General features: G+C 32.4%; 1 protein-coding gene and 1 long non-coding RNA gene across 2 annotated transcripts; one reads left to right on the top strand and one right to left on the bottom strand.

The window, feature by feature from the left end:
• The first annotated feature begins 416 nt into the window (after positions 1-416).
• Positions 417-9546, top strand: LOC123267099 (5'-deoxynucleotidase HDDC2-like). Its single transcript, XM_044731605.1, has 4 exons — positions 417-877; positions 1309-1433; positions 7727-7895; positions 9215-9546. The coding sequence occupies exons 1-4, from the start codon at positions 827-829 to the stop codon at positions 9431-9433; spliced, it is 564 nt and encodes a 187-aa protein (XP_044587540.1). The 5' UTR covers positions 417-826; the 3' UTR covers positions 9434-9546.
• On the bottom strand, positions 2667-21670 carry LOC123267100. The gene is made up of 4 exons (XR_006509964.1): positions 21658-21670; positions 19172-19179; positions 7583-7588; positions 2667-2739 (listed from the first exon to the last, which is right to left on the bottom strand). It is a non-coding gene; the product is annotated as an uncharacterized LOC123267100 (long non-coding RNA).
• Between the last annotated feature and the right edge of the window lie 3669 nt (positions 21671-25339).

Genomic DNA, 25339 nt, shown 5'->3' with positions numbered 1-25339 from the left:
CGTTTTTTATTAATTGTAATTAAACGACACTGAATTAATTAACCATTCACATTCAGTGACCTACAATCGTCGATTAGAATTAAAAAAATAAAAATTTAACTCAAATAATTTATTTTTTCACAAGTTACAGTGTTTCCGGGGTTTCATACATGACGGACAGGAAAATTTTTTGACCTATTCTGATGTTTTTTTCCGTTTCTATTGCAGTAAATCAATTTTTAGAAAGTATGGAATTAATCTCCATTAAATTATCTCGACAATAGTATGCAAAATATCTTGATTCCGTGAACTAACAAGGCTATAATACTAAAAATAGTTGCTAAAATGAGGCGAAAAAAATTTTTCGATCGTAAAGCACTCTCTGATGCTTCGCATCATGAGTCGTGCAATAACATCCACTAGATGGAAGCATAACACCACAAATACATAGGAGTAAAGAAGAAAGCTTGTGAAACTTTAACAAGTGACTGTTGTGACTGTACAAATCAAAGGCACGTGGTCAAGACAGCAGTTTAAAACGAAAAAAAAAAAAAAAAAAACAAGAACATTAGTTTTCAAGCAAGCTGTCTTAAACCTTACCCTCAATTTAAAAATTTTTTTAACTTCGATTAAATTGTCTACAAAAAGCTTAAATAAAAATATTTCGAGTCGTGATTTGTTTAATTATAATTTATCTAAATGGTTTATAAGAAATCCATTATTTAAGATTACAGCACATTCAAGAAATTTTTTAATGATTATAAAATAAAATTAGATAATAATTCCACTATTTTTAGAAAAATATTTTTTTTCATTTTTATTAAAATCAGAGATATTTAAAGCAAAAATGGATTTTATGAAACTTCAAGAATTTATGGAACTTGTGGGCCAACTTAAGGTAAATAATTCTAAAAAATGTTTAGTTTTTATTCAATTCTCATAAATAACTTTTATAAAAAACTAAAAAATGATCTTGGTCCGTTTGTAAGTATTCGATTCAAGTTTCATGAGCTTATAAAAAAATGGCTTTTAAAAAAATATATACACGAATTTATCAGATTGTGTATGTCTCTCATTTATGAATTTGATCTTCCATTGAAAAATATAATCTTGGATTGATGAAAAAAATTCGTGTTTAATTGCAAAAAGTTCTAAAATCATAGCTTAACCCTTCAGTACCCTCGCTATGAGAATTTTTCTCACGCAAACAACATTCAACTTACAACATAACTTATGATGTCGCTGCAGTGCAAGTGAGACACTAAAAAGAACGTGGGTACTGAAGGGTTAAGATAAAATAGATTTGTAACTTATGCTTATTTTTTCCAGCATATAAAGCGTACTGGATGGGTCTTAAGAAACATAGAAGGTTCAGAAACAATCGCTGCACACATGTATCGTATGGCTGTACTTTCGTTACTCGTAGATACTCAAGAAAATTTAGATAGAAACAAGTGAGTCTAATTTTTCTATCTAATTTTATTTGTAGAGAAATATATATGGCATTCCAAATTGACCACTTTTGACCCTGACTTGCAGTACATTTAAAAATGTATGATATTTCATGTATGATCAGGCCTGAAATTAGACCTGATCATGCCTGTTCATGTATGATCAGGCCTGAAATTAGACATGGTCATGCCTGTTCATACCTGCTCATGTCTGAAGCGTCAAATACGATCAGGTCTGAACAGGCCTGTTCATGTCTGATCAAACCTGTTCATGTCTGAAGGGTTAAATACGCTCAAGTTTGATCATGTCTGATCAGGCCTGTTCATGTCTGAAGGGTTAAATACGCTCATGTCTGATCAGGCCTGTCCATGCCTGTTCATGTCTGAAGCGGGAAATACGCTTAGGCCTGTTCATGTTTGAAGCATTAAATATGCTTAGGCCTGTTCATGCCTGTCCATGGCTAGAAAAGTTAATTAAATTTACCCTACGGTAGGTTTTTAATGATAATCAAAATACTTTTATTTATTTAATAATAAAATATACCGTTTATTGATAATTTACAAATTTATTAATCGAAATTAATGTACATACACTGAACATATTCAAAAATTTTTTCTTAGCATATTTGGTCCTTAGCATGAACAGGCATGGACAGGTATGATCGGGCATGAGAGTATTTAACCCTTCAGACATGAACAGGTCTGATCAGACATGAACAGGCATGAATAAGTATGATCAGGCCTGAGCATATTTAACACTTCAGACATGAACAGGCATGACCATGTCTAATTTCAGGCCTGATCATACATCAACAGGCATGATCAGGTCTGATTATTTTTTTCCGGGTAGATCTGACCAGACTTGCATAGTCAAAGATGTGATAAAAATTTTTTCTTTGACGAAAAAAATTTTTTTGGTCATCACAAAATGTGCAAAATTATTTTTATGATTACGTTTAAATACTTTTGAAATAAAAAATCTGTTACATTTCCTATAGGATGTTTTGGTCTGCTCTGCTCCTGCCTAATATTAAAATCATTTCTTATTTTATTATTTAAATAAATGTGATGTTATAATGAGATTCGGTTAAATAAATTAATTAGGACTATCAAAATATATTATAAAATCCATTTTTATATTATATTTATGATAAACTTTGTTGATACGTGATGTACTTACTTCATAAAATTGTTGTCACGTAAGATAGCAGCACAGCAGGCGGGAACTTCAAGGCACACGGATATCACCAAAGTTAAACAGCATTGAGCGTGGTTAGTAGTTGGATGGGAGACTGCTGGTGTTACAGTTCTATGTAATTATTTTTTTTTCTTATTTTAATTCATTATAAAGAATTGCGTATGACTCTATCAAGTACTATATCCATAAAATTAAGCAAAATAATTTATTAAAAGTAGAGATGGGCTTTCAGATCTGACCATGTCTGATCAGGCCTGATCAGGTCAATTCATGCCTGATCAGGCATGGTCATTTTTCATGTCTGATCAGGCCTGAAGACTCATGCCTGTTCATGTCTGATCAGGTCTGATAATTTTTTCCCGGGATATCCATAAAATTAAGCAAAATAATTAATTAAAAGTAACAATGGGCTTTCAGACCTGACCATGTCTGATCAGGCCTGATCAGGTCAATTCATGCCTGATCAGGCATGGTCATTTTTCATGTCTGATCAGGCATGAAGACTCATGTCTGTTCATGTCTGATCATTTTTTCCCGGGGAGTGTTGTGACACATATATCTCTCGTCTCGCGTGACGTCAGAGCTAGCAGTTCGAATATTGTTCTATAACTAATTGTTCGTGAATATTTAAACAAATTACTTAAATTAAATTTGCAAAAACTGTAAATAATATTTGAAAATTAAAAATTAATGTTTTTAACCAGTTTTAAAAATATTTATGTCAAATTATATCAAAATATTATTATTGATAATATTAATTATGAATAAATAAATTAATAATAACTATAAACGATAAATTAATAAAATAATAATAAAAAATAATAAAATAATTAATATTAATTATAAATAATAATAATCATATCAGTTATCAAATTATCATTATTATTATTATTATTATTATTATTATTATTATTATGTTATTAAATGTTATTAAATGCTCAGGGGGGTTGTCCCCGGAGTCCGATTCTCCGAGGGCCCAGCCTGAGCTCCATCCATTACTGCTGGACCACTCCGCACAACAAGGCGGTTAGTGATCACAGCAGGCCAAAGTCATTTTCCTAAGTAGACGGAGGGAACCTAATATTACAGCCTTCTGCATCCTGACCGCCAAGAATTCAGCTTTTGGTGAGCAAGCTGGAACTCTGGCAAGTGAGGATACAAAAGACTGTTTCATCCCTCCGAGGACGCCAACAATCAGGACGACGAGCTTGACACGGTAACCTGGGTAAAGTTTGCCAATTTCAAACAGGAGATCCTGATATATTTGTTTTTTGTGCTCTTCTTTGGCTGAGATGTTGTATTCAGCCGGGGCCGAGAACTCAATGACATAAATGTCACGAGTAGCCTTGTCGAAGAGCACAATATCAGGTTTGTTGTGATCTATCCGCCGAGTTGTTGCAAACGGCATGTTCCAATAAATTTTGCAACTGTCATTCTCAACAACCTGGGAAATATCTCCTGGCAGATAAGGCAGCACTGGTGTCATATCAATACCGTAGTAATGACGAAGATAGTAGTACAGTACTCTCAGGGCAGCGTTGTGACGCTGGATATATGCACCTCTCGCCAGCACAGGACATGCTGACAAAAGGTGCATGAGCGTCTCCGGGTGTTGTTTACACATCCTACATGACGTGTCCAGAAGCTGCACCTGGAGCACCTTGCTACGGTATTCTAGAGTGTTAATGACACCATCTTGGCAAGCAAATATGAACCCTTCAGTCTCGGACATCAGGCCAGCTGACTTTAAGAAGGAAAACGTCAGCTGGGTGGACAAGCCATGATCACGCACGTGTTTGAAGAACACGCTGTGCATGGACTTGTCCATCAGTTCGCCTAGGAGTAGTTTTTCCTCGGCGTTCCTGATGACGCTCTTGAATTCCTCCTTTCGGAGTTCCATAAGAGCGTTTATCTCTCCAAGACCAAGGGTTCTTGCTGCATATATAGCTGCCTTATACAAGAACGACCCCTTATGCGCATTCTCATGTTTATGAACAATTTGCATAAGAAAGTCATCCTCGTCTGCAGTGAAATTGACAACTTCGTGTGTTAAACCCAGGACCAAACGATCATGCAGCCGCTCCAAACTCTGCAGACCTCTCCCACCGATGGACCGGGAGAGGTATAATCTGGCGACTGATGAATTGGGGTGCATGCTCCGGTTCATGTTGATAGTCTTACGGGTTTTGATGTCGAGATCTCGCAGATCCTTTCGGGCCCATTTTAAGACACCGAAAGAGTATAGTAAGACTGGGACAGCGAGCGTGTTAGTAGCGGAGACTTTATTTTTACCGGAAAGTTCGGAGGACCAAATTTTCCGGAGTCTCCTAACATACTCGCTACGGAGAGTTGCTTGGACTTCGGAGACCGCATGCATGCGGTGCTCTTCCATTCCTAGATATCTATACAACTCTCCGGCATCTAATTGTCTTAAGATGCTCCCATCTACCAACTCGACATCATCACTCGTATCAGAGCACTTACCCCTCGCCAGATGTACGACCGCACACTTGTCCAACCCAAAAGACATTCCGACATCCCGCGTGTACTCTGCTACGATGTTCAGGGCCGCCTGTAGATGATCTTTATCAGCACTATATAGCTTCAGATCATCCATATAAAGCAGATGGGTAATCGAGTATTTTCGATCACCCGGAGGCCCCACAGAGTACCCACGAGTTTTACGGAGAGCAACAGATATAGGCAGCAGTGAGATGCAAAACAGCAGAGGGCTTAAGGAATCACCTTGGAAGACCCCTCGTTTGTACTCTACAACTCCGGTTATGTGCAATGCGTTTCCACTTCCAATGTGAAAACGCGTTCGCCAGAGCTGCATTGTACGCCGAATGCATTCCACTATTTCAGGATTGACCCCCAGGCATTTGAGGAGATATAAAATCAACTCATGAGAAGTTGAGTCAAATGCCTTGCGATAGTCGATCCAGGCCATTGACAGGTTGCGTTGATAGTAGATCGCATCTTGTGTGACACATCGATCAACTATCAAGTTCTCTTTGCAACCTGACAGGCCTCTTTTGCTGCCACGCTGTTCATATATCTGTTGCCATACAGGTTCTATCTCCTGCAAAATACGGTTGTTTAAAATTTTTGTAAAAATTTTATAAACCGCATTCAAGCAGGTGATAGGCCTGTAATTCTTTGGGTCAGACAAGTCACCTTTTTTTGGTATCAGTACGGTTCGCCCTTCCACGAGCCAGTCTGGAATCGGTTCGTCAGCTCTAATGTACGATGTAAATATACGGGCCAGATGGAGGTGGGTAGAAGTAAACTTCTTCCACCAAAAGACATTTATGCCATCTGGTCCTGGGGCAGCCCAATTTTTGCTGCCATTTAGAGCTGAACGAACTTCATTCACACTTACTGCAGGGCTCTCTTCATCAGCATTCTGTCTACGGTGTTCCCGACAGAATGCTTTAAAGTCGTGCAGAGCTGGAGTATTGGCGTTAACGTTTGGTTGATCTCCATACAACTCAGTCCAAAAAGCTTCCACCCGCTCAGGTGTTGGATAATTCCCGGTAACATCGGTCTTTGGTGTCAGAAAGCGTGAAGGGCTGGATCGAAACAACGAGTTGTCGACCAACCGCTTCAGCCGTTTCTCTAGTGACTTTTTGGCAGTCACTAGAGCCCGCAATTTATTGAGAGACTCTTCCTTGATAACAAGAAGAGTACTCTTATTCAGTGTGTGATGACGCCACCGAAGTTCAGCAGCAATGCGCCGAATTCGGGGCGTGTATGCTCTTTGAGTTGTTTCAAACTCAATCACACACTGAATGCGGGAGACCTGTTTCCGGGATCTGTCAATTTTGAGTCCAAGTTGTGAGATGCGTTGTCTCAACCTTGCCTCGATCGAGAGACAATGTCTCTCTCTCGGAAAAGCCGAAACTGCTGCATCATACACAACCTGGCTCACAGTGAGCAGGGTGGAATTCTCCAGGATGTTTGCACGGAGATCTTCATTTACCGCTTCTAGCTGTTGTTGGGAGTAAGTTATCTTTTTAGATATACTTACTTGCCGTCCTATAAAGGGATTGTTGTCATCCAAGAAGGAACGGCGTCGCTCTTGGTGTAATTGCGCCGGAAAGGAAAGTCTATTAGACTGCCTTCTATCCGGCACAAGCGATCTTCTATTACGCCGAAGATAAGCGGCATAATTACGCAGGTGTTTAGGCGTAAAATGTTCTAGTTCCGGATGCATATCACTCCAAAGAGTGTGCATCCGGGCCATATAACCGCTCACCCCCGGCTCGCTACGTTGGTAGCACACCAAGAGGTCGACTCGTAGTTCCTCCGTCCACTTAAAGTAAGTCCTTAAAGCGCCAGGGTTGTCATCGTTCATCGGGTCCGGCGTGCTCCTCCCACCTGATGAATGGTCCTCATCCGAAAAGGACCGGTTGTGGAGAGCACTTCTGAGATTACGTCTTGTTGTAACTCAGTATTTCAATGCAGTGGGTAGTTGGCCCACTGCATCGGCTACGTCGTTCGCCTACAGACCTGGTGTTATGGTCTGCGTGCCACGCGATGCGACGCTTGTAGGCTACGTAGCAAGCACCGCTTATTATTATTATTATTATTATTATTATTATTATTATTATTATTATTATTATTATTATTATTATTATTATTATTATTATTATTATTATTATTATTATTATTATTATTATTATTATTATTATTATTATTATTATTATTATTATTATTATTATTATTATGTGAATTTAATTTAATTTATTATATCAATAATAATTATTATATCAATTTTTAATTATCAATGTATTAATAGTATTAAAATACTTATTCTTTGTTAAAGTAATTCTTAAATACTTAAAATTTTTAAATTTTCAAATACAAAACAATGATAATTCAGTGATAATAATTCAATTCAATTTATAAAAGTATGCAATTTTTCATCAATGTTTCTTTATGACGTTATCACGCAAAACTATCATCCGTAAACCGACTTTACAGACAAACAATTTTTGAAAAATGGTTTATCATTTTTTCTTGGGTGTGTTGATATGTTGACATGTTGACTGTATTTTGGCGTAATAAAAAAAAATATTAATTTTTTTATTTTCAGAATTATGCAAATGGCATTGGTGCATGATCTTGCGGAATGTATCGTTGGTGATATAACTCCTCATTGTGGAGTATCACCTGAAGAAAAACACAGACTGGAAGATGATGCTATGATAAAAATTTGCCAATTATTAGGAAACCAAGGATCAAATATCTTAGAAATTTTTCGGGTAAATATTTCAAAATGTTATTAATTTTATATATGGTAATACAAAATTTAGTATATATTGCACGACTCATGATGCGAAGCATCAGAAAGTGCTTTACGATCGAAAAATTTGTTTTTCCCCGATTTCGCAACTATTTAATTAGTTACACGATTGATAATCTACGTAGTCTAATTAATTTGCGTACCATTCGATAGATAATTTAATGGATATTAATTCTGTCTCTAGTAAAAATCAATTTAAGATAATAGAACCAGAAAAAAATATCAAAATAGTTAAAAGAAAATTCGTGTCAATTAACTCAATATTCCGTTAAAAACACGATAACTTGCGTAAAAATTCACGACCAATCAGTTTTTTTTTTAATAGCTTGGCATTCCCTTTGCGGCGATCTCCATTGGAGATGGTAATCTTATTTAATGTTGTTTATTTGTTATTAACAAAAAACTAAAATTAATGAAAAAAATCCACACTTAGTGCGCATGATCAGTTTAAAACACCGTGCGAAATTTGAAATGAAAAAATTAATAAAAAAAGAAATTGTATTGTAAAAAAGTAGCAAACAAAAAGAAATAGTAAATTGCAAAAGTAATATTTAAATAAAAAAAAAAAAAATAAAATAAAATAAAATAACATTTGAAATAAAATTAAAAAAAAGTATTCTTTCAGAACATTAACTATTTTTTTTTATTTATCGAACGGATGAGCATTATGAGTCGTGCACTTTTGGATTTGCCAATTTTTTTTTTTTTTTTCTAAATTATGAATATTCAATTTAAAAAATCGTTTCAAGGCCTATATCTGTATAGACAACGATTTTTATCTATCTTTCGGCATTCAGAGCACTTTTCAAAACACTAAAAGTGACATTATGTTGATGAAAAGATATACGTACAATTTCAAACAAATAAACAGACACCATTATAAATAGTAATTTTACAAAGATAACAAATTTTATATTGTCATGCATCTTATTGATTAAAGAAGTTAATCATAATTATCATCTTAACATAATTAAGATAAAATTTTAATTTTCTCATAGCTTATGAATAATTTTGAAAATTTACGGCAGAGCTCTTAGCCCTCTAGACGACGTCAATAGAAATTTATAAATATTATAATCCTTTTAAAGTCAATCATTATATCGAATCGGAAATATTTCGCTTTATTTACTCTTTCATAGTGGCATCTAGATTTATGTCTTTTCATGATTAGTGTCATCAATCGCTTGAAAAAAAACAACTGAAGTGTTAGATGAATCAAAAGATTCTTTTTACATTTATTAAAATCACGAGTTTTAAATTTTTATTATTATTTTTTAGGAATATGAATCTCAACAGTCGAATGAAGCTAAATATGTAAAAGATTTGGATCGATTGGACCTTATTTCTCAAGCTTATGAGTATGAAAAGCGCGACGGAACTCCTGGGAAACTCGAAGAATTTTTCGCAAACACAGTTGACAAGATTTCTCATCCTTTCTTGAAAAAAATGGCTGCCGAAATCACTTCTCAAAGACAAAAAATTTTAGGAAATAAATAAGACGAATGAATGAATAAGATATAAATAATTTTTTTTAATCATAGAAAAATTACTTTTGGAAAAAATTTATTTATTTCAAGAAAATTATCAAGTATTTATAATAAACCAGAAAATAAAGATAATGTTTGAATTATTTATTAGATATCCCTGTAAAAAATTAAGACAATAAACATAAAATTTTTTATATCAGTAAAAAATTATTATATTAACATTAAAGAAAACATTTTTAGACTTGAAAAGTTATTTTTAACTTATTTAACTTTTTTTCTATAAACATTTATATGCTTGAGGACTTGGATCTGCCACCAATAGAAGTAAATGGTGTCATAATACCCTACGTTAACTATACCAAGTGCTTAGGTATTCAGCTAAGCAGAAATCTGTCATGGAACTACCACGTCACTCAGATAGTTAGTAAAGTGAACTCAGCTCTGCATTGTCTCAAAGTAAGGAAAAATATCTTTTCAACTCCTATAAGGAAATTACTAGTATCAGCAACCATCTTACCACTCGTTGACTATTGTTCCGTTGTATTGGTCGACTCAACTTCTGATAACAATTTAAAACTACAACGTGCGATTAACTGCTCTATCAGATTTATTTTTAATCTCAAAAAAGATGAGCACATTACACCTTTCAGACGTGAGCTGGGATGGCTGTCTGTAAAGTATCGCCGAATGTACTACATGAGCTGTTATTTTTACAAGTTACTTCAAGTTGAAAAGCCCAAGTACTTACGAGAGCTATTCATTGAAGACATTGATGTTAGACGTTCCAATAGACTAGCAGCTAAAAAACATACTTCCTTCAAGATACCTCATTTTGCTACCACCTATATGGAACACTCATTCTTGATCTCCGTGATTCGTCTGTGGGAAGAACTACCAGAAGAAATCGTAAACTCAAGTAGCAGTGAAGTCTTCAAAAATAAAGTTTTTGACTATTTGCTAAATTTAGACAGTTGATAAATTGAACAATTGATAGATTAAATTTGTTGATTACAGTACTTCTATACTAATTAAAAAATTTAAATTGAGATATTAGTCGAATCAGTTTAGAAAAGTTTAAAATGGTTAAAAGTTTTTGCAATATTATTCTAAAATTTAGGTTAAGAACTATGTACTTACATTTAATATTATTATTTTTAAAATGTAAATATTTTGTATTTAAATTGCCATTTGGCCTGTGCCTTGGCATAAATAAATTTATCAATCAATCAATCAATCAATCAATCAATCAATCTCTCTTGTTTGCACCAGAAATTACTAAGAAGATAGTCCGTCATAGTAATCCCTGGTTTACAAAAGAATTAAAAATGAAGTGCAAAGAACGTGATGAAATTTATAAAAAAGCTAGGAGAACTCGGGATCTAAATCTGCTTGCTCTTTTTAGAATTAAGAGAAAAAAATTAAAAGCTGAGTTGAATCATGCTCGTGAAGAATACTTAAAAACTATTCTTTCAAATCTTTCATATGGTTCATCTATTTGGAGTAAGCTTAAACATCTTGGACTAATTAAATCTAACCCTTCTTCACCGCTAAATTTTTTTGATGCTCTTGAATTAAATGAGTATTACGCCAACATAGTAAGAAAACACCCATCTTGCGATAGAAATTTTGTTGATTTTTTGCCCGAGAACCATTCAAGACTAGTTGAGTGTCTATTTAACTGGATCAAAATTGACATTGTTGATGTAACGAAAGCACTGCATCTTACGCTATCCAAATCGAAGGGCAAAAGCCCTGATGGACTTGATCTAAGATGGTTAAGAGATCATCTTCCGCAAATCTCACTCTTTCTCACAGCTTTATTTAATAGATCCCTTGACACTGGTATTTTTCCTGATATTTGGAAGATTATTTACATAATACCTTTGAATAAGATCGCACCACCAAGGTCTCCGTCAGCCACCCGTCCTATTGCAAATTTATCACATCTCGCCAAAGTGTTTGAGAGAATCATTGCAAATCAAGTGATAACCTATCTGGAAGACAATGAATTACTTGATCCTTTTCAGTCTGGATTTAGGAAGCACCACAGCACTCTATCAGCATTATTGAGGCTTACTGATGATATTAGGCAGGCGATGGACAAGAATAAACTAACTATAATAGTCTTATTTGATTTGAGTAAGGCTTTTGACTATGTTGACCCCAAAATCATACTGATTGCGTTATTTGAGCTTGGTTTTTCTATGGAAACAATTATCTGGTTTTTCTCCTACCTATCAAATCGCTCTCAGTCAATACTGAATGATCTTGGGACTCCCATTCAGCTCCTTAGAACCTCATCTGGTGTTCCTCAAGGTTCTGTGCTTGGTCCAATCTTGTTTTTAATTGTCATGAATTCTGTTGTCAGATGGCTAGTGTATTGTAACTATGGCCTGTTTGCTGACGACAAATATATTTATCTACACTTCTTTGTGTATCAATTACAAGAGGCAGTCAGACAGGTCAACATTGATGCACAATCAGTTGCGGATTGGGCAAGGAAGCATGGCTTGGAGATAAATTTGTCCAAGACCAAAGCAATGATCTTGGGTTCAAATAGCAAGCTGAAACAACTGAGTAATTTTGATCTGCCACCTATTATTATAAATGGTGTCATAATTCCATATGTCGACACTACCAAGTGCTTGGGATTACACGTCAGTAGGAACCTAAGTTGGAATTATCATGTCAAGCTAGTGGTTAGCAAAATTAACTCAGCCTTGCATTCTCTCAAGGTTCGGAAGAACATTTTCTCAACTGACATCAGGAAATTGTTAGTATCATCAACCATCCTACCACCTGTTGATTACTGTTCCATCGTATTAGTAGACTCAACATCTGAAAATGACTTGAAACTTCAACGTGCAATAAATTGCTCAATTAGATTCATTTTTAATCTTAGAAAAGATGAGCATATAACACCTTATCGACGAGAATTGGGATGGCTCACTGTGAAATATCGTAGAATGTATTTCATGAGTTGTTTCTTCTTTAAGCTACTTCAGGTTGGTAAACCCAAGTACCTGCGAGATTCTTTTGTTGAGGAGACTGAAGTCAGACGTTCAGATAGGTTAGCAGCCAAAAAACACTCTCTTTATAAGTTTCCGCATTTTGCTACGACCTTCATGGAGCGGTCATTCCAATTGAGTGTAATACGATTGTGGGAAGAACTACCTGAAGAGATTGTCAACTCATCTAGTCTTGAAGTGTTCAAAAATAAAATGTTTGACCATCTGTTGAATTTGGATTATTAATTATGTTATTGTAAAGTGACAAATTCTCTGAAAATTACTGTTAGATTCGAAGTGTTCAATTCTCCAACTTTGTTCTTTTATCAGCTGTTTTTAATTAAATAATTTATTGAGTTCGTTAGTTGAATCAGATAAAAATAAATATAAATTTATATATTAGATTTATATTCTAGTTTATGTACTTATGTAATTTTGCTATTATTACTGTATTTGTAAATCATATTGTATTTAAAATTGCCATTTGGCTTGTGCCTTGGCATTAATAAATTATCAATCAATCAATCAATCTCTCTCTCTCAGACCAGACTATAGACCAGAGAAAAATTTGGAGTAAAACGGAATACAAGTGAGTGCATGCCCATATATTCCGGAATATATTCCTTGGGCAAAACGGGTTATATTCGGAATATATTCTCGGATATATTCTGGAATATATTTCAGAATATATTCCAGAATATATACTTTTTCCGTGCGGGGTAGTAAAAAATTTTTACTGTGCTTCGTTTTTTTACCGATAAATTACCTACCGATGTAAAAAAGAAACAAATTCTGATAATCTACCATATCAATAAGTGTTTTGTTCAACTTCACTAAAAGTTCATATTAAGACTTGTAAGGTAAAAGCCCCAATATATGATCATGTACCAGTATATGATCTCTCCATGTATTTGTATATCTATATTCACAAATATAGGTATACAAATACATGGAGTGATCATATACTGGTACATGATCATATATTGGGGCTTTTACCTTACTACAAGATATTGAGAAAAGTTAAAGTGAATTTCCGGCACTAGATTGTGCATAAATTGGATTGCATTTTAACGTTAACTTTTACGATTGGATAGCTATCAGGGTTATTTTCGTTTCTTCTTTCTAAATAAAATAAAATTTTATTACAATTTCTTCACTAATTAATCGAAAGGAACTTCGTTCCATCCGGGTTTTGTCTTGTGGTCAAATAATCGCGTTAAATCTCATGAACCGGATCGGAAATGGTTAATTTATTCAAGAGATATTGCTGTCGAAAGACTTTCAACATTTTTTTTACATAATTCGAAATTATAATTAGATCGTTTTTAACGTAGAATGTTGTCTTTGTGTGCTTCGTAAACTGCAATGATTGCCGCAAACTGCGCCAAAATCGGTTAATTCGTTCACATAATATTGCTATTCTTAATTTTCAATAAAATGCCCAATCAATATAACTACTAGATTTTCGAGCTCAAAAATGTACAAGTTGTATCATATTAAGTTCAAAATTTTGGAATGTAAGACTTTTCAAGCGTTTTTGAGTTTGAATCTAGCAGAAAAATGGATAATTTCTAAGTAATGAAATTAACAACTTAAAAAACAATATATAACCCTTTTCGATATAATTAACAGTTTTATTGGAAATAGATCTTTTTCCGTTAATAAAACATTTTTCATACTCTAGCGATATCGACGACTCAGAGTAAACTCGGAGTTTACACGGAGTTACTATGGAGTATACTCCCTCTTGGAGTTTAATCGGGGTATAAGCGGAGTTTACGCGGAGTTTTAGAGGTGTATGCAAGGAGTATTGTGTGCAGTTACGACACGGAGTCACAAAAGTGTATTATTGGAGTTTTCGAGAAGTTTTTGACGAGTTTTTTCGGAGTCGCTATGGAGTTTTCCTCGCGTTTTTGTCGAATATTTTCGGAGTTACAGTGGAGTTTTTTTGGCGTTTTCGTCGAGTTTTTGTTGAGTATTTTCGGAGTTGCTAGGGAGTTTTTGTCGAGTTTTTTTCAATGTTTTGCGGAGCTTTATAAGAGTTTCGCAGGTGTTTTTTCGGAGTTTTGGTAGTGTTATTGTGGAGTTTACTCGCAATTAATAATACTTCACGGCATGAAAATTAATTTTAATTTCACAAAGATGACTATAAATAAATCATTTTTCAATTACGGTGTACTTTTTATTAATTAATTTATTTATTTACAAGTTGAAATATATTTATCTACATAGAATATGTTATTTAATCAATATATTATGAAGTTTATAAGTAAAATATATGATATATAAAAAAAATGACATCATAATGAAATTGTCAAAAGTTTACAGTTGTTACACTGAATCAATATTATCATAACTAAAATTAGAATTTTATCAATACATAAAGCGATTCAAAACTTTTTCGGTTTCCGTAAGATAGACAGTGTTGTTTATTACTTGGTGGGTCTTATTATGTGACTAAATAGTTAATACTGATAATGTCTAAGATAGCTTGACCGATTGAGCCCTTGGCTAGAAATCAAATAGTCCGGGTTCGAGTCCCGGTCTGTACGAACTATTTTTTTCGGTTTTTCATTCATTATCCATCAAAAACTCCGATAAAACTCGTAAAATACTCTTGGAAAGCTCCACAATAGCTCGGTAAAGACGCTGACTAAACTCGACAGAAAACCCGTAAAAACACTGATAAAACTCGAGGAAAACTTCATGAGATCACCAGCAAAATTCCAACCAAACTCCGTAACGATCTCAATTAAACACCTATTAACCACTATCGTCTTTATGTGTCACAACTGCACACAATATTCCGAGTTTACTCCCCATATGCGCTGACTATACTTCGTCGTTATGCTGAGTTTCGGACGAGTTTCTACAGAGTTTTATCGGTGGCACCGAAACCGCTAGGGTACAAATGAATTTTTTTCTTGAATTTAATTAAATTTTATCTAAGAAAATTGATTTAATAATTAAGAAACAAAAACTTAAAACCGATTGATCTTGCGAGCCAATCCCAAAACTTTTTGCTGTTTTCAAGTTCAAAGAGTTTAAAAACATTAGTGGCAATCCAAATCAGAGTACCGGAGTGAAAAAATGAAACCCTCTGCGTACGAAGTGTACTTACAGTTTTTTTTTTATGGGGAGTGATCACGAAATGATTACAGAGTGAATGTAGATTTAATTAAAAAAACATCTGAGTACGGAGCATTTAGACTAAAATAAATTTTTACTTATTTCAAACATGTTTCATATGCCAAATTTTTTTTGTCAGCTGACAACTAGTATAAAAAAAATTTTTCATCAGTATTATTCTTTTTCATCATACTTACGTCAATTTCCAAAGAAAAATGTGAAAAGCGGTTTACCGATTGAGGTCTCCGAGTTCAAAAATCTGAGAATTGTTTTCGAATAAACATATTTCTGAAATTTTTAAACAGATCGTTAAATTATGGATTGTTTGACGACATTCGATGCAGTTTTACAAGCACAAATAATTTGTACCAGATCTTGAATCATTTGGTCGAAAAATTCGAAATATGTCTAAATAAAAAATTTTTAACTTCCCGCTAAGAAAATTGAAAATTTTAAAAAATCGGGAAGTTATTGGCTTTACCCCGTTTTTCGAAAATCGAGTTCTCATCAGATCTTGACGTTTTGAGGTCCTAGGAAGCCTCCCCGAATGTTTCCGCGGTGATGTCCGTATGTCTGTCTGTCTGTATGCGTGTGTGTGCGCGCGCGCGCGCGCGCGCGCGTGTGTGTGTGTGTGTGTGTGTGTGTGTGTGTGTGTGTCTGTGTGACCGTATGTAAACCTCTCATAACTTTTGAACGGCTCGACCGATTTCATCGCGGTTGGTGCCATTCGAAAGGGCTTGACCAAACAGATTTTGAACACAATTTGGACCGATTCGAACCGGTAGATTTTGAGAAATCTCAAAAAAACTACAAAAAAAAACTTTTTCAAATGTGGTTTTTTGGAATTACTTTTAAACGGCTTTACTGATCAATTCCAAAAACTAATCAGCTCTTAACATAAAAAAACCACGTTGATCGCCGCTAGCCCGGTCAAAATCGGTTGATTCGTTCGTGAGTTATCGTTGTCGAAAAAAAAAAACAGAAAAAAATGTTTTTTCGGAATTACATCGAAATTCCTACTTCGATCGATTGAAACTTAAAGATTCTTTGTGAGGCCTGAAAAACTGCGTAGAATGCCACCAACCACGTAAAAATCGATTCATTCATTCAAAAGTTATTGCGCTTTGAAAATTTTAAAGATAGTGTTTTATCAAACCTCTATCAGAGTTTTGAGCTTGGAGAGCTCAAAATAACACACAAATTGTATTTTTGAGCTTGAAGAGCTCAGAAATGTCATAAGTGCAATTTCAAGCGTTTAGGTATAGAATTAGCGGGAAGTTGCAGGGATGGCCTTTAGGGTCAACCGTTTTTCTAATTTTTTTTTTAGTTTTTCATTTTTGAATATGTTTAAAACGATTCAACCGATTGATTTGAAAATCTCATCAGATCGAAGTCTTAATACACCGCTTCAAACGCTACGTTGTATATTCCAATCTTCTCGCCCGTTTTAATCATATCGTACAACTAAATTTAATTTTCATCCACTCTTTTTCCCACAAACACGCACGCACGCACGCACACCAGTACATCCTCGTAAAAAATATAGCTAGAATAGCTTCCTAGAGCGTCAAAACATGAAGATTTGATGAGAACTCGATTTTCGAAAATCGAGATGAACCAAATAACTTCCCAATAGGGGAGAGTGGGGTAATTACGGACACATAAGGAAAAAAGTAAATATTAAAAATATTATATAAAAACTCTGTTAATTTATTGATTAATAACAAAGATAAAGGTTTTATTTATTACTTTTAATCGTAACATTTAATTAAATTTGAAAAGTAAGTATTTTTTTTTGTCAAAAAAAGAAAAGTGTAATTTTTGTGATCTTCTCAAATCCGTGGGGTAATTACGGACGGTACATATTAAGTAGTAACGAGTAGAACAATTTAAGATAAATAAATAGTTTCAACTTATTTTTATCATAAGAAATTTAAATTTTTAAATAAAATCATCTTGAACACTGCGTATATAATTAATTTGTTAGTAAATAAGTTAAAAATAAATAACTAATAAAGAACAAATTTGAATTAATCTCTACGAAGTCACAGAGGAACCCTTTGTTTGTGCTTTCACTATCTGCATTCTTTATGTGCCTATATAATACATTGCATCCATAGCACATTATCTATTCTTCAGTGGGTGGTTCTTCATATTTTTCCGCACAAAAAAAAAAAACAAAAATACTTATTTTAAGTTTATTTATTTTCTTTGTTTTGTTTTTTTTTTTTTTTTTTCCGTCTTTTTTTGGTTTTTCAACCTGCTCTTTACCAAGGAAATTCCCTAAGTTCTTCACACCTTTTTCAGTTAATATATCAGTCTTAATTTTTTTATTTTTAATTTCTTCTGCCTGCTTTGTAGCCATTTTTTTCTGATTTTTTTCTTCTAAAATTTAGATTTTAGAGGAAAAGAAATTTTAATCATATTTTTTTCAATTTTCTTTTTATATTTTCGAGCCATCTGGAAAAAAGCAAAGTTAAATTAAAAATTGTACAGTATGATTATCGATATGGGGCAATTGCGAACGTCAGAGATTACCCCCACTCAATTCGTCCGCCATTTCCCCAAAACGTTAAAAAATAAAAACTTAATATTTTTTTGAGGTTAGAAATAAATAAAAATAAAAATTTGTGACAGAAAATTTTTCCTAAGTTCTACTTAACACATCGTCAATAAATTATAATTATATCATTTATGTGTAGCGAGAATTTAACGAATATATACCCCAGTGAACACATGACTTCAATATGACGTCATTTATAAGTCATAGGAATGTCACAATATTTTACGTAAATATGACGTAAAATTGACCTGTCTTGTAATCCAATTATGATGTAAAAATATATGATATATTTTTGACATCATACTGATGTAAGTTTATTACTTCTCTATGATGTAACGGAAATGACTTAGATATTACGTACAACTGACATAATATATAAACTACAATATTACGTAACATTAATGCCATCATTGTATGTCATAACGACGTAAGTTTAACATCATGCGTTTACATCAGTGACAAGTCACGGCTGTACGTAATCTTGACGTAAGTTTAACATCATGCGTTTACATCAGTGACAAGTCACGGTTGTACGTAATCTTGACGTAAGATTAATATCATGTGTTTACATCAGTGACAAGTCACGGTCTTACGTAATACCGATACCATCTGTGAGTCATTATTTAACATCAATAATTTGTCACAATTGTACATAATACTGACGTAATTTGAAAGTCATTTTCTAAATCAGTGACAAACGATTATTTTCCATAATATTGATAAAATTTGGGGATGTATTTTTTTAATATTATCGATTGGATCAAAATTTATCAAATATAAAACTTCTTCAATAAGATGTCTAATTTACAATTAATCGCTAAATATTAGTGAAAATTGGTTTAAAATTTAGTAAGAATCAGAAAGAGGTAAACAGCTGATTTAAGCTGTTACCTTGCAAAATTTAAAGTCCGCTCTTAATAACAAAAATTTATAATTTATAATATTAATGAATATATCCCCTAACATATTAGCAAATAACATACAAAAATATTTTTCATTTACGTTTTTAAGAAAAAACATACAAATTAAATACATGTGGGATATAAACTTTTATATCTTTGATTGTATGTTTCCATACACTGCAGAAAAAAATCTTGACTCAAAGGTAAATTTCTTTTGGACTAAGAATATATTAGAGATGACTGAAAATTTCGTGAATGAAGTCAAAATATCTTGACACTAAAACACTTCTTGCTCCAATATAACTCTCAGCTTCCGTCAAAAATTTTCTTAGTGCAAGAAATACTTTTTTTTTCGTTGCATATGTTTCTCACTTATATTTTTTCCATGAATTTAGGTACTTTTATCCATTGTAAAATATTTTCGACTTCATTCAGTATAAATGATTTGGTGTGAAACTGATAACAAAATACCGAGTTCACTTAATGTGGCATGAACTCTAAATTTTTAAACCGTCAAGCTTAGTAAACATATAATTTCTTATGATTTCAAGCGTCAAGAAATTAAATGTCAGTCATTTAAATATTGCACTATTACTTGAAAAAAATAATTTTCTGACATTAGTGCTGCTACTTATGAAACATTGTATTTGAAATAATTCAAACAGTTCCATGATTGTTATTGACGAGACTAATAGTATTTTACACAGTAAAAAATTTTGCGTCATTGCGTCAAAAACTTTAGTGTTAAAAATTTTTGTGTTAAATATTTAACTTTTTTAAGTGTAAATTTAATATTTATTGTGTTAAATCAACATAATAAAATGTTAAATATTTAACATAAAATTTTAACACAAAATTTTTGACACAAATGACGCAAAAATTTTTTACTGTGTACATCAAGTTTCATAATGTTGTTAGTATGTTAAATTAAAAAAAATTCAAATTTCGAAAAAATTGAAATTAAAAAGAAATATAGATTAAAAAATGGTAGATTAAAAAGAGTTGAAATTAAAAAAAAAAATCTAAATTTTGTAAATTGAAATTTTGAAGAAGAAAAATCCAAATGAAAAATACTAAATTTTCGGAAAAAATTAAATAAAAAAAAAATTCGAGTCTTGAGAAATCAATAAGTATTAAAAAATATTCAAATGACACGGATACATCGTTTACTCTGAAAAAATTTCACTCTGTGAAAGTTCTCTGTGTCCGCAGAGAGTCTAAAGTTCTCTGCGTCCGCTTTTAGACGAGTAAAATTTTTGAAAGTGTAGATTCAATCAATTCTTATGAAAATTTATAAATTGCCTATTCATTACCACAAGTTTCACTAGAGCCTTTTATAAGAGTTTTACAAAGTTTTATAGAACTTTATAAAATTTCATGAGTTTAATGAAATTCTTTTATAAAATTGTATAAATTATTAGACTTGAATTTTATACAATTCCAGCTCTTCAAAAATACATTTAATCTCAGAAAAATGATGAAATAAGCATTTTTTTTCGTCATGTAGGCTTTATCACATAAGTTATTTGCTTCGTAACATGAACCGTACTTGGACAAGTGAGCAGCGTTCCAGACTTCGATACGTGAGGACCCAAGTTCGAACCCAGCATATTTCAGTGATTTTTTTCATCAAGTATCAACATATAACTAGTGTTTCAAACTTTGTAATAAGTCCACAACACTATAATTAATTTCAAAATTGCCATCTTTTTTATTTTTTGAGAAATTTTTTTTTTTTAATATTTTTTTCTGAGGTACAATTCTTACATCACTTACATCACTTTTACGTCATAATGACATCATTATCATGATATAGACATCACAGGTATGTCATATTGACGTCATAAATGTCATTGAGACATAATACTGACGTCATGACTACGTCATATTTTTACGTCAGAATCTTACGTCAAGAAGTGTGAAATAATGAGTCATATATGACTCATTCGTGACTTGTATCTTACGTAAATCCTGACATAGCCCAATGTCATTTTGACGTCACATTGACGTAAACGTGTTTACTGGGACATGACAAAAATTATATGCAAAAGGATGAAAATATTAAATAATTTTTACCTTCAACAAAATGTAGAACCTGAGGAGCTGACTTATTGCCTGACACTACGTATACATTAACCGACAATTCTATGTAAAAAAAAATCAATTTTTTTTCTCCTAAGGTACTGAAATCGGGGTGTCCGGAATCACCCCGCGTCTGTAATTACCCCACTCTCCCCTATTTTAAAATCGTTGATTTTTATAGCAAAAAGTTAGAAAAGAATACACTTTAGATCCGAAAAACATCTCTTAAAATTTATATTTCTGCAGTTGAAATTACACAAAGAAAAAAAAAACTTTTTTTCATCAAAAATCATAAACGAATTTTGTAGAATTTATTTCAATTTCTAAAACTGCCCTTTAATTTTCTGTGCGGCTAACGGTTATTCAGATATCACTATTAAAGGATACAGCGATTTTTTATATTCAAAGTTGGACAATTCCGTGAGAAATTGAAGAAAATTTACAAAAACTAAGATGGTGATCGATAAACAGGCTATCGGGTCCACGAGATTATTTTGTTCGATAAAATTTTCCCGTCTCTAGACCAAAAATGAGAATGCAAAAAAATTACAAAATTTTTTTTTCGTACTATTCCTTAAAATTGCGTAAGAATTTTCAACTCTAAAAAATTTTTGATCTATAAACTAGAATCTTATAAAAGAACTTTTTTTTCCCATATTGATATTAACTTTTACTTGATTTAAGGGGTTAGGGGTACCCTGATTAAACAACTGAATTCGACCGAATTAAAAATTTTAATTCTGTTATATTCTGTTAAATTCGGTAAAACCGAATTCAAAAAAATTAAAAATTTTAATTCTGTTCAATTCTGCAAAACAGAATTCAACTAAATTAATAATATCAATTCTGTTATATTCTGTTAAATTCGGTAAAAAAGAATTCGAAAGAATTAAAAAATTTAATTCTGCTCAATTCTGTTGAATTTTGCAGAACAGAATTCAACTGAATTAAAAATATCAATTCTGTTATATTCTTGTTAAATTCATCAAAATAGTATTTAAAAGAATTAAAAATTTTAATTCTGCTCAATTCTGTTGAATTCTGCAAAACAAAATCCAACTGAATTGAAAATCGCAATTCTGTTATATTTTGTTAAATTCGGTAAGACAGAATTCAAAACAATTAAAAATTTTAATTCTATTCAATTCTACGGAATTTGGCAGAGCGAAAATTAAAAAAAAATTGAAATTTTCAATTCTGTTCAAGTATGGAAAATAAATCTGAAAATTGTAACATAATGTAAATTAAATACAACTGAGTTCTTTGAAATTTAATTTTTTATATTTTGAATCGTCTTAAATCTTTTACTATCGCAATTTCATTGTTATTAAATCCTAAAACTATGATTAAAATAATATCTATGAAAGGATTTTTCATCCAAATAAGAAATATTGTTATCAATTTTTGATTTTTCCTTACCAAAGTCTTGTTTTAATGAATAAATTCTAGTGATAATAAATATCTTGCTGTCGAGCAAAAAAATAGGATACACCCCTCGAGAAGTAAATAAGAAAGCCTCAGATTACATGTTTGTTAACCTCGGCTTCGCCTCGGCCAACAATTTTAAATGTGATCTAAGACATTTCTTACTTTACTTCTCTAAGTGTGTAATATACTATTATGGCCGGGAAGGGAGTTCAAAATATTCTAGAGCCAAGTAGAAAAATTTCTCGGATATGAAAATTTTGAATTGAGAAAAAAAATTCTTTCGTTAATGAATATTTATTCTTCGTACGAAATTATAATTACTTACTGTAGAAAATTTTATTTTATAATCTAAGTAAACAGTTTTATTCATTTCAGAGTACTATTTACTTAACAGGCGAGACCATCTTTTTCTCGGTTTGCTCTCACGGAGTTCAACGGAACTATCTCTGTTGCACTCCCAACAGCAGAGCAATTGCAGTTTCGATTGGTTTCACGAAACGAATAAAATTTTTGAAAAAAACGCTTTGTGGTGAAATAGTTTATTAAATTATCTATTATCTCTAAAAACGTTTTTTCAAAATTTCCATTCGATTCGCTAAGCCGATTGAAACTGCAATCACTGGTCTCAGCTGTTAAGGAAGTTCAAGCGAATCTAACAAAAAATAATTTCCAACTTTGAGCTTTGAAATTAAGTATGCGTATAAATAAATACGTCATTTATCTAATCCCAAAAGTTTAAAATGATTCACCGCTTAGTTACTTAGATATTAAATTTTAAAAATCACATATTTTATCTCCTTATACACGAGCTCTTATGGCGGACAAACTTTTGTCGAGACTTTAATTATTTTTTTCAATATTAACCTCCCAATTTTAACGGATAAAAAACTATACACAAGAAACTTGGATTATTGCAAAATATAAAAACAATTTAATAATAATACATTACCGATATAATTTTTGAAATATTTAAAGTCAAATTTTATGTTTGTAACTCGTTTACCGTCAGCTATTTATTCGAATAAAGATTTGACAACATCGCGTCAACAGCTGAAAAAAAAAGAAAAGGATAGAAGTATAGTTACAGAGATGTTTAACTCACACACTCATCCACGTCTCTGTTATGAGTATAATCAAGCGCGCTATTGCCAAATTTGTTTATTTATTCCGGCAAGTAATAAATACGAAAGTCATTTTATTACTTTACTTTATTAAATAAGTAAAAATCATCAATTATTAAATTGTTTAAATTATTTTAAATTAAAATAAAGAATTTTGACGAATATTGGGAAGACTAAAATTAAAAAAAAATTTTAACATTATTTTGACTCATTAGTTACGCTCGAACTTCCTTAATTAATACAAAAATATTCAGATTTCAACAAAATTTTTAATTTGTTTTAATTCAGTTAAATTCCGAGTCAGAGCCAAAAATCCGAGGATTATTTCCAAATTAAATAGAATTCAACGAAATTGAACATTTAAAATTTATTTTAATTCAGTCACAGTCGGAGTCGGAGTCAGAAATTCGCGGATCATTTCCGAATTCGAAAGAATTGAACCAAATTGAAAATTTTGAATTTGTTTTAATTTAGTCTAACTCGGAGTCAAAACCAGAGATTCCAGAATTATTGCAGAATTCAACAGAATAGAACTGACTTAAAGATTTTGAATTTGTTTTAATTCAGTTTAATTCAGAGTCAGAGCGAGAAATTTGAGGATTATCTCCTAATTTAACAGAATTGAACCGAATTGAAAATTTTGAATTTGTTTGAATTCGGTCTAATTCAGAGTCAGAGCCAGAAATTCAAGGATTATTTCCAAATTTAACTGAATTGAAAATTTTGAATTTGTTTTAATTCGGTTTAATTCGGAGTCAGAGCGAGAAATTCGAGGATTATTTCCGAATTTGACAGAATTGAACCGAATTAATAATTTTGAATTTTTTTTAATTCGATCTATTTCGGAGTCAGAGCGAGAAATTCGAGGATTATTTCCGAATTTAACAGAATTTAACTGAATTAATAATTTTGAATTTGTTTTAATTCGGTCTAATTCGGAGTCAGAGCCAGAAATTCGAGGATTATTTCCGAATTCAACAGAATTGAACCGAATTAATAATTTTGAATTTGTTTTAATTCGGCTAAATTCTGGCTCACCTGCCGAATTAAACAGAGTTCATTTTAAAGTTAGGTACCGAATTAACAGAATTTAACTGAATTCAAAAGAATTAAAAATTTAATTCTGTTTAATTCGATCGAATTCAGTTGTTTAATCAGGGTTAAAGCCAAATATCTTCTCCCACTCCGTTTTAGAGTACTTTGGCAAGAAACGCCGAAGTTCGTCAAACGTTTGGAATGCCTAACTTGCAGGAAATTATAAAATCCGAAGGTCTACGGAAGTTCGGTTTGCCAAACTTGAAAGTAATTGGGGCCATCTATGGTAAGACGAAGTTTGGCGAATGTTTGGAATACCTAACTTGCAGGAAATTATAAAATCCAAAGGCTTACGAAAGTTCGGTTTACCAAACTTAAAGGTAATTAGGGACATTTATGGCAAGCCAAACTTCGGCAAATCTTTGGTTATCGTTACTTCCAGCTAGTCAGGCATTCCAAAGGTTACATTGCAATTACATGCAAATTTGGCATGCCAATCTTCGTTTTATCTAACGTGGATTTAAGAAGGCGCAAATTAGACTTGCCTAAGTTAGGCAAGCCAAATTTGCCCCTCACTAATTCTTCGGCATTCCTCACTAGAATTTCTAGTCGGGATGCTGAATGATAAGCGTCGTAAAAACAACGCAG

Source organism: Cotesia glomerata, linkage group LG6 (genome assembly GCF_020080835.1).
Source record: "Cotesia glomerata isolate CgM1 linkage group LG6, MPM_Cglom_v2.3, whole genome shotgun sequence".
In the NCBI taxonomy this organism is placed as follows: Eukaryota; Metazoa; Arthropoda; class Insecta; order Hymenoptera; family Braconidae; genus Cotesia; species Cotesia glomerata.
Note: the sequence above shows the minus strand (reverse complement) of the source record. Positions and strands in the feature narration are given on the sequence as shown.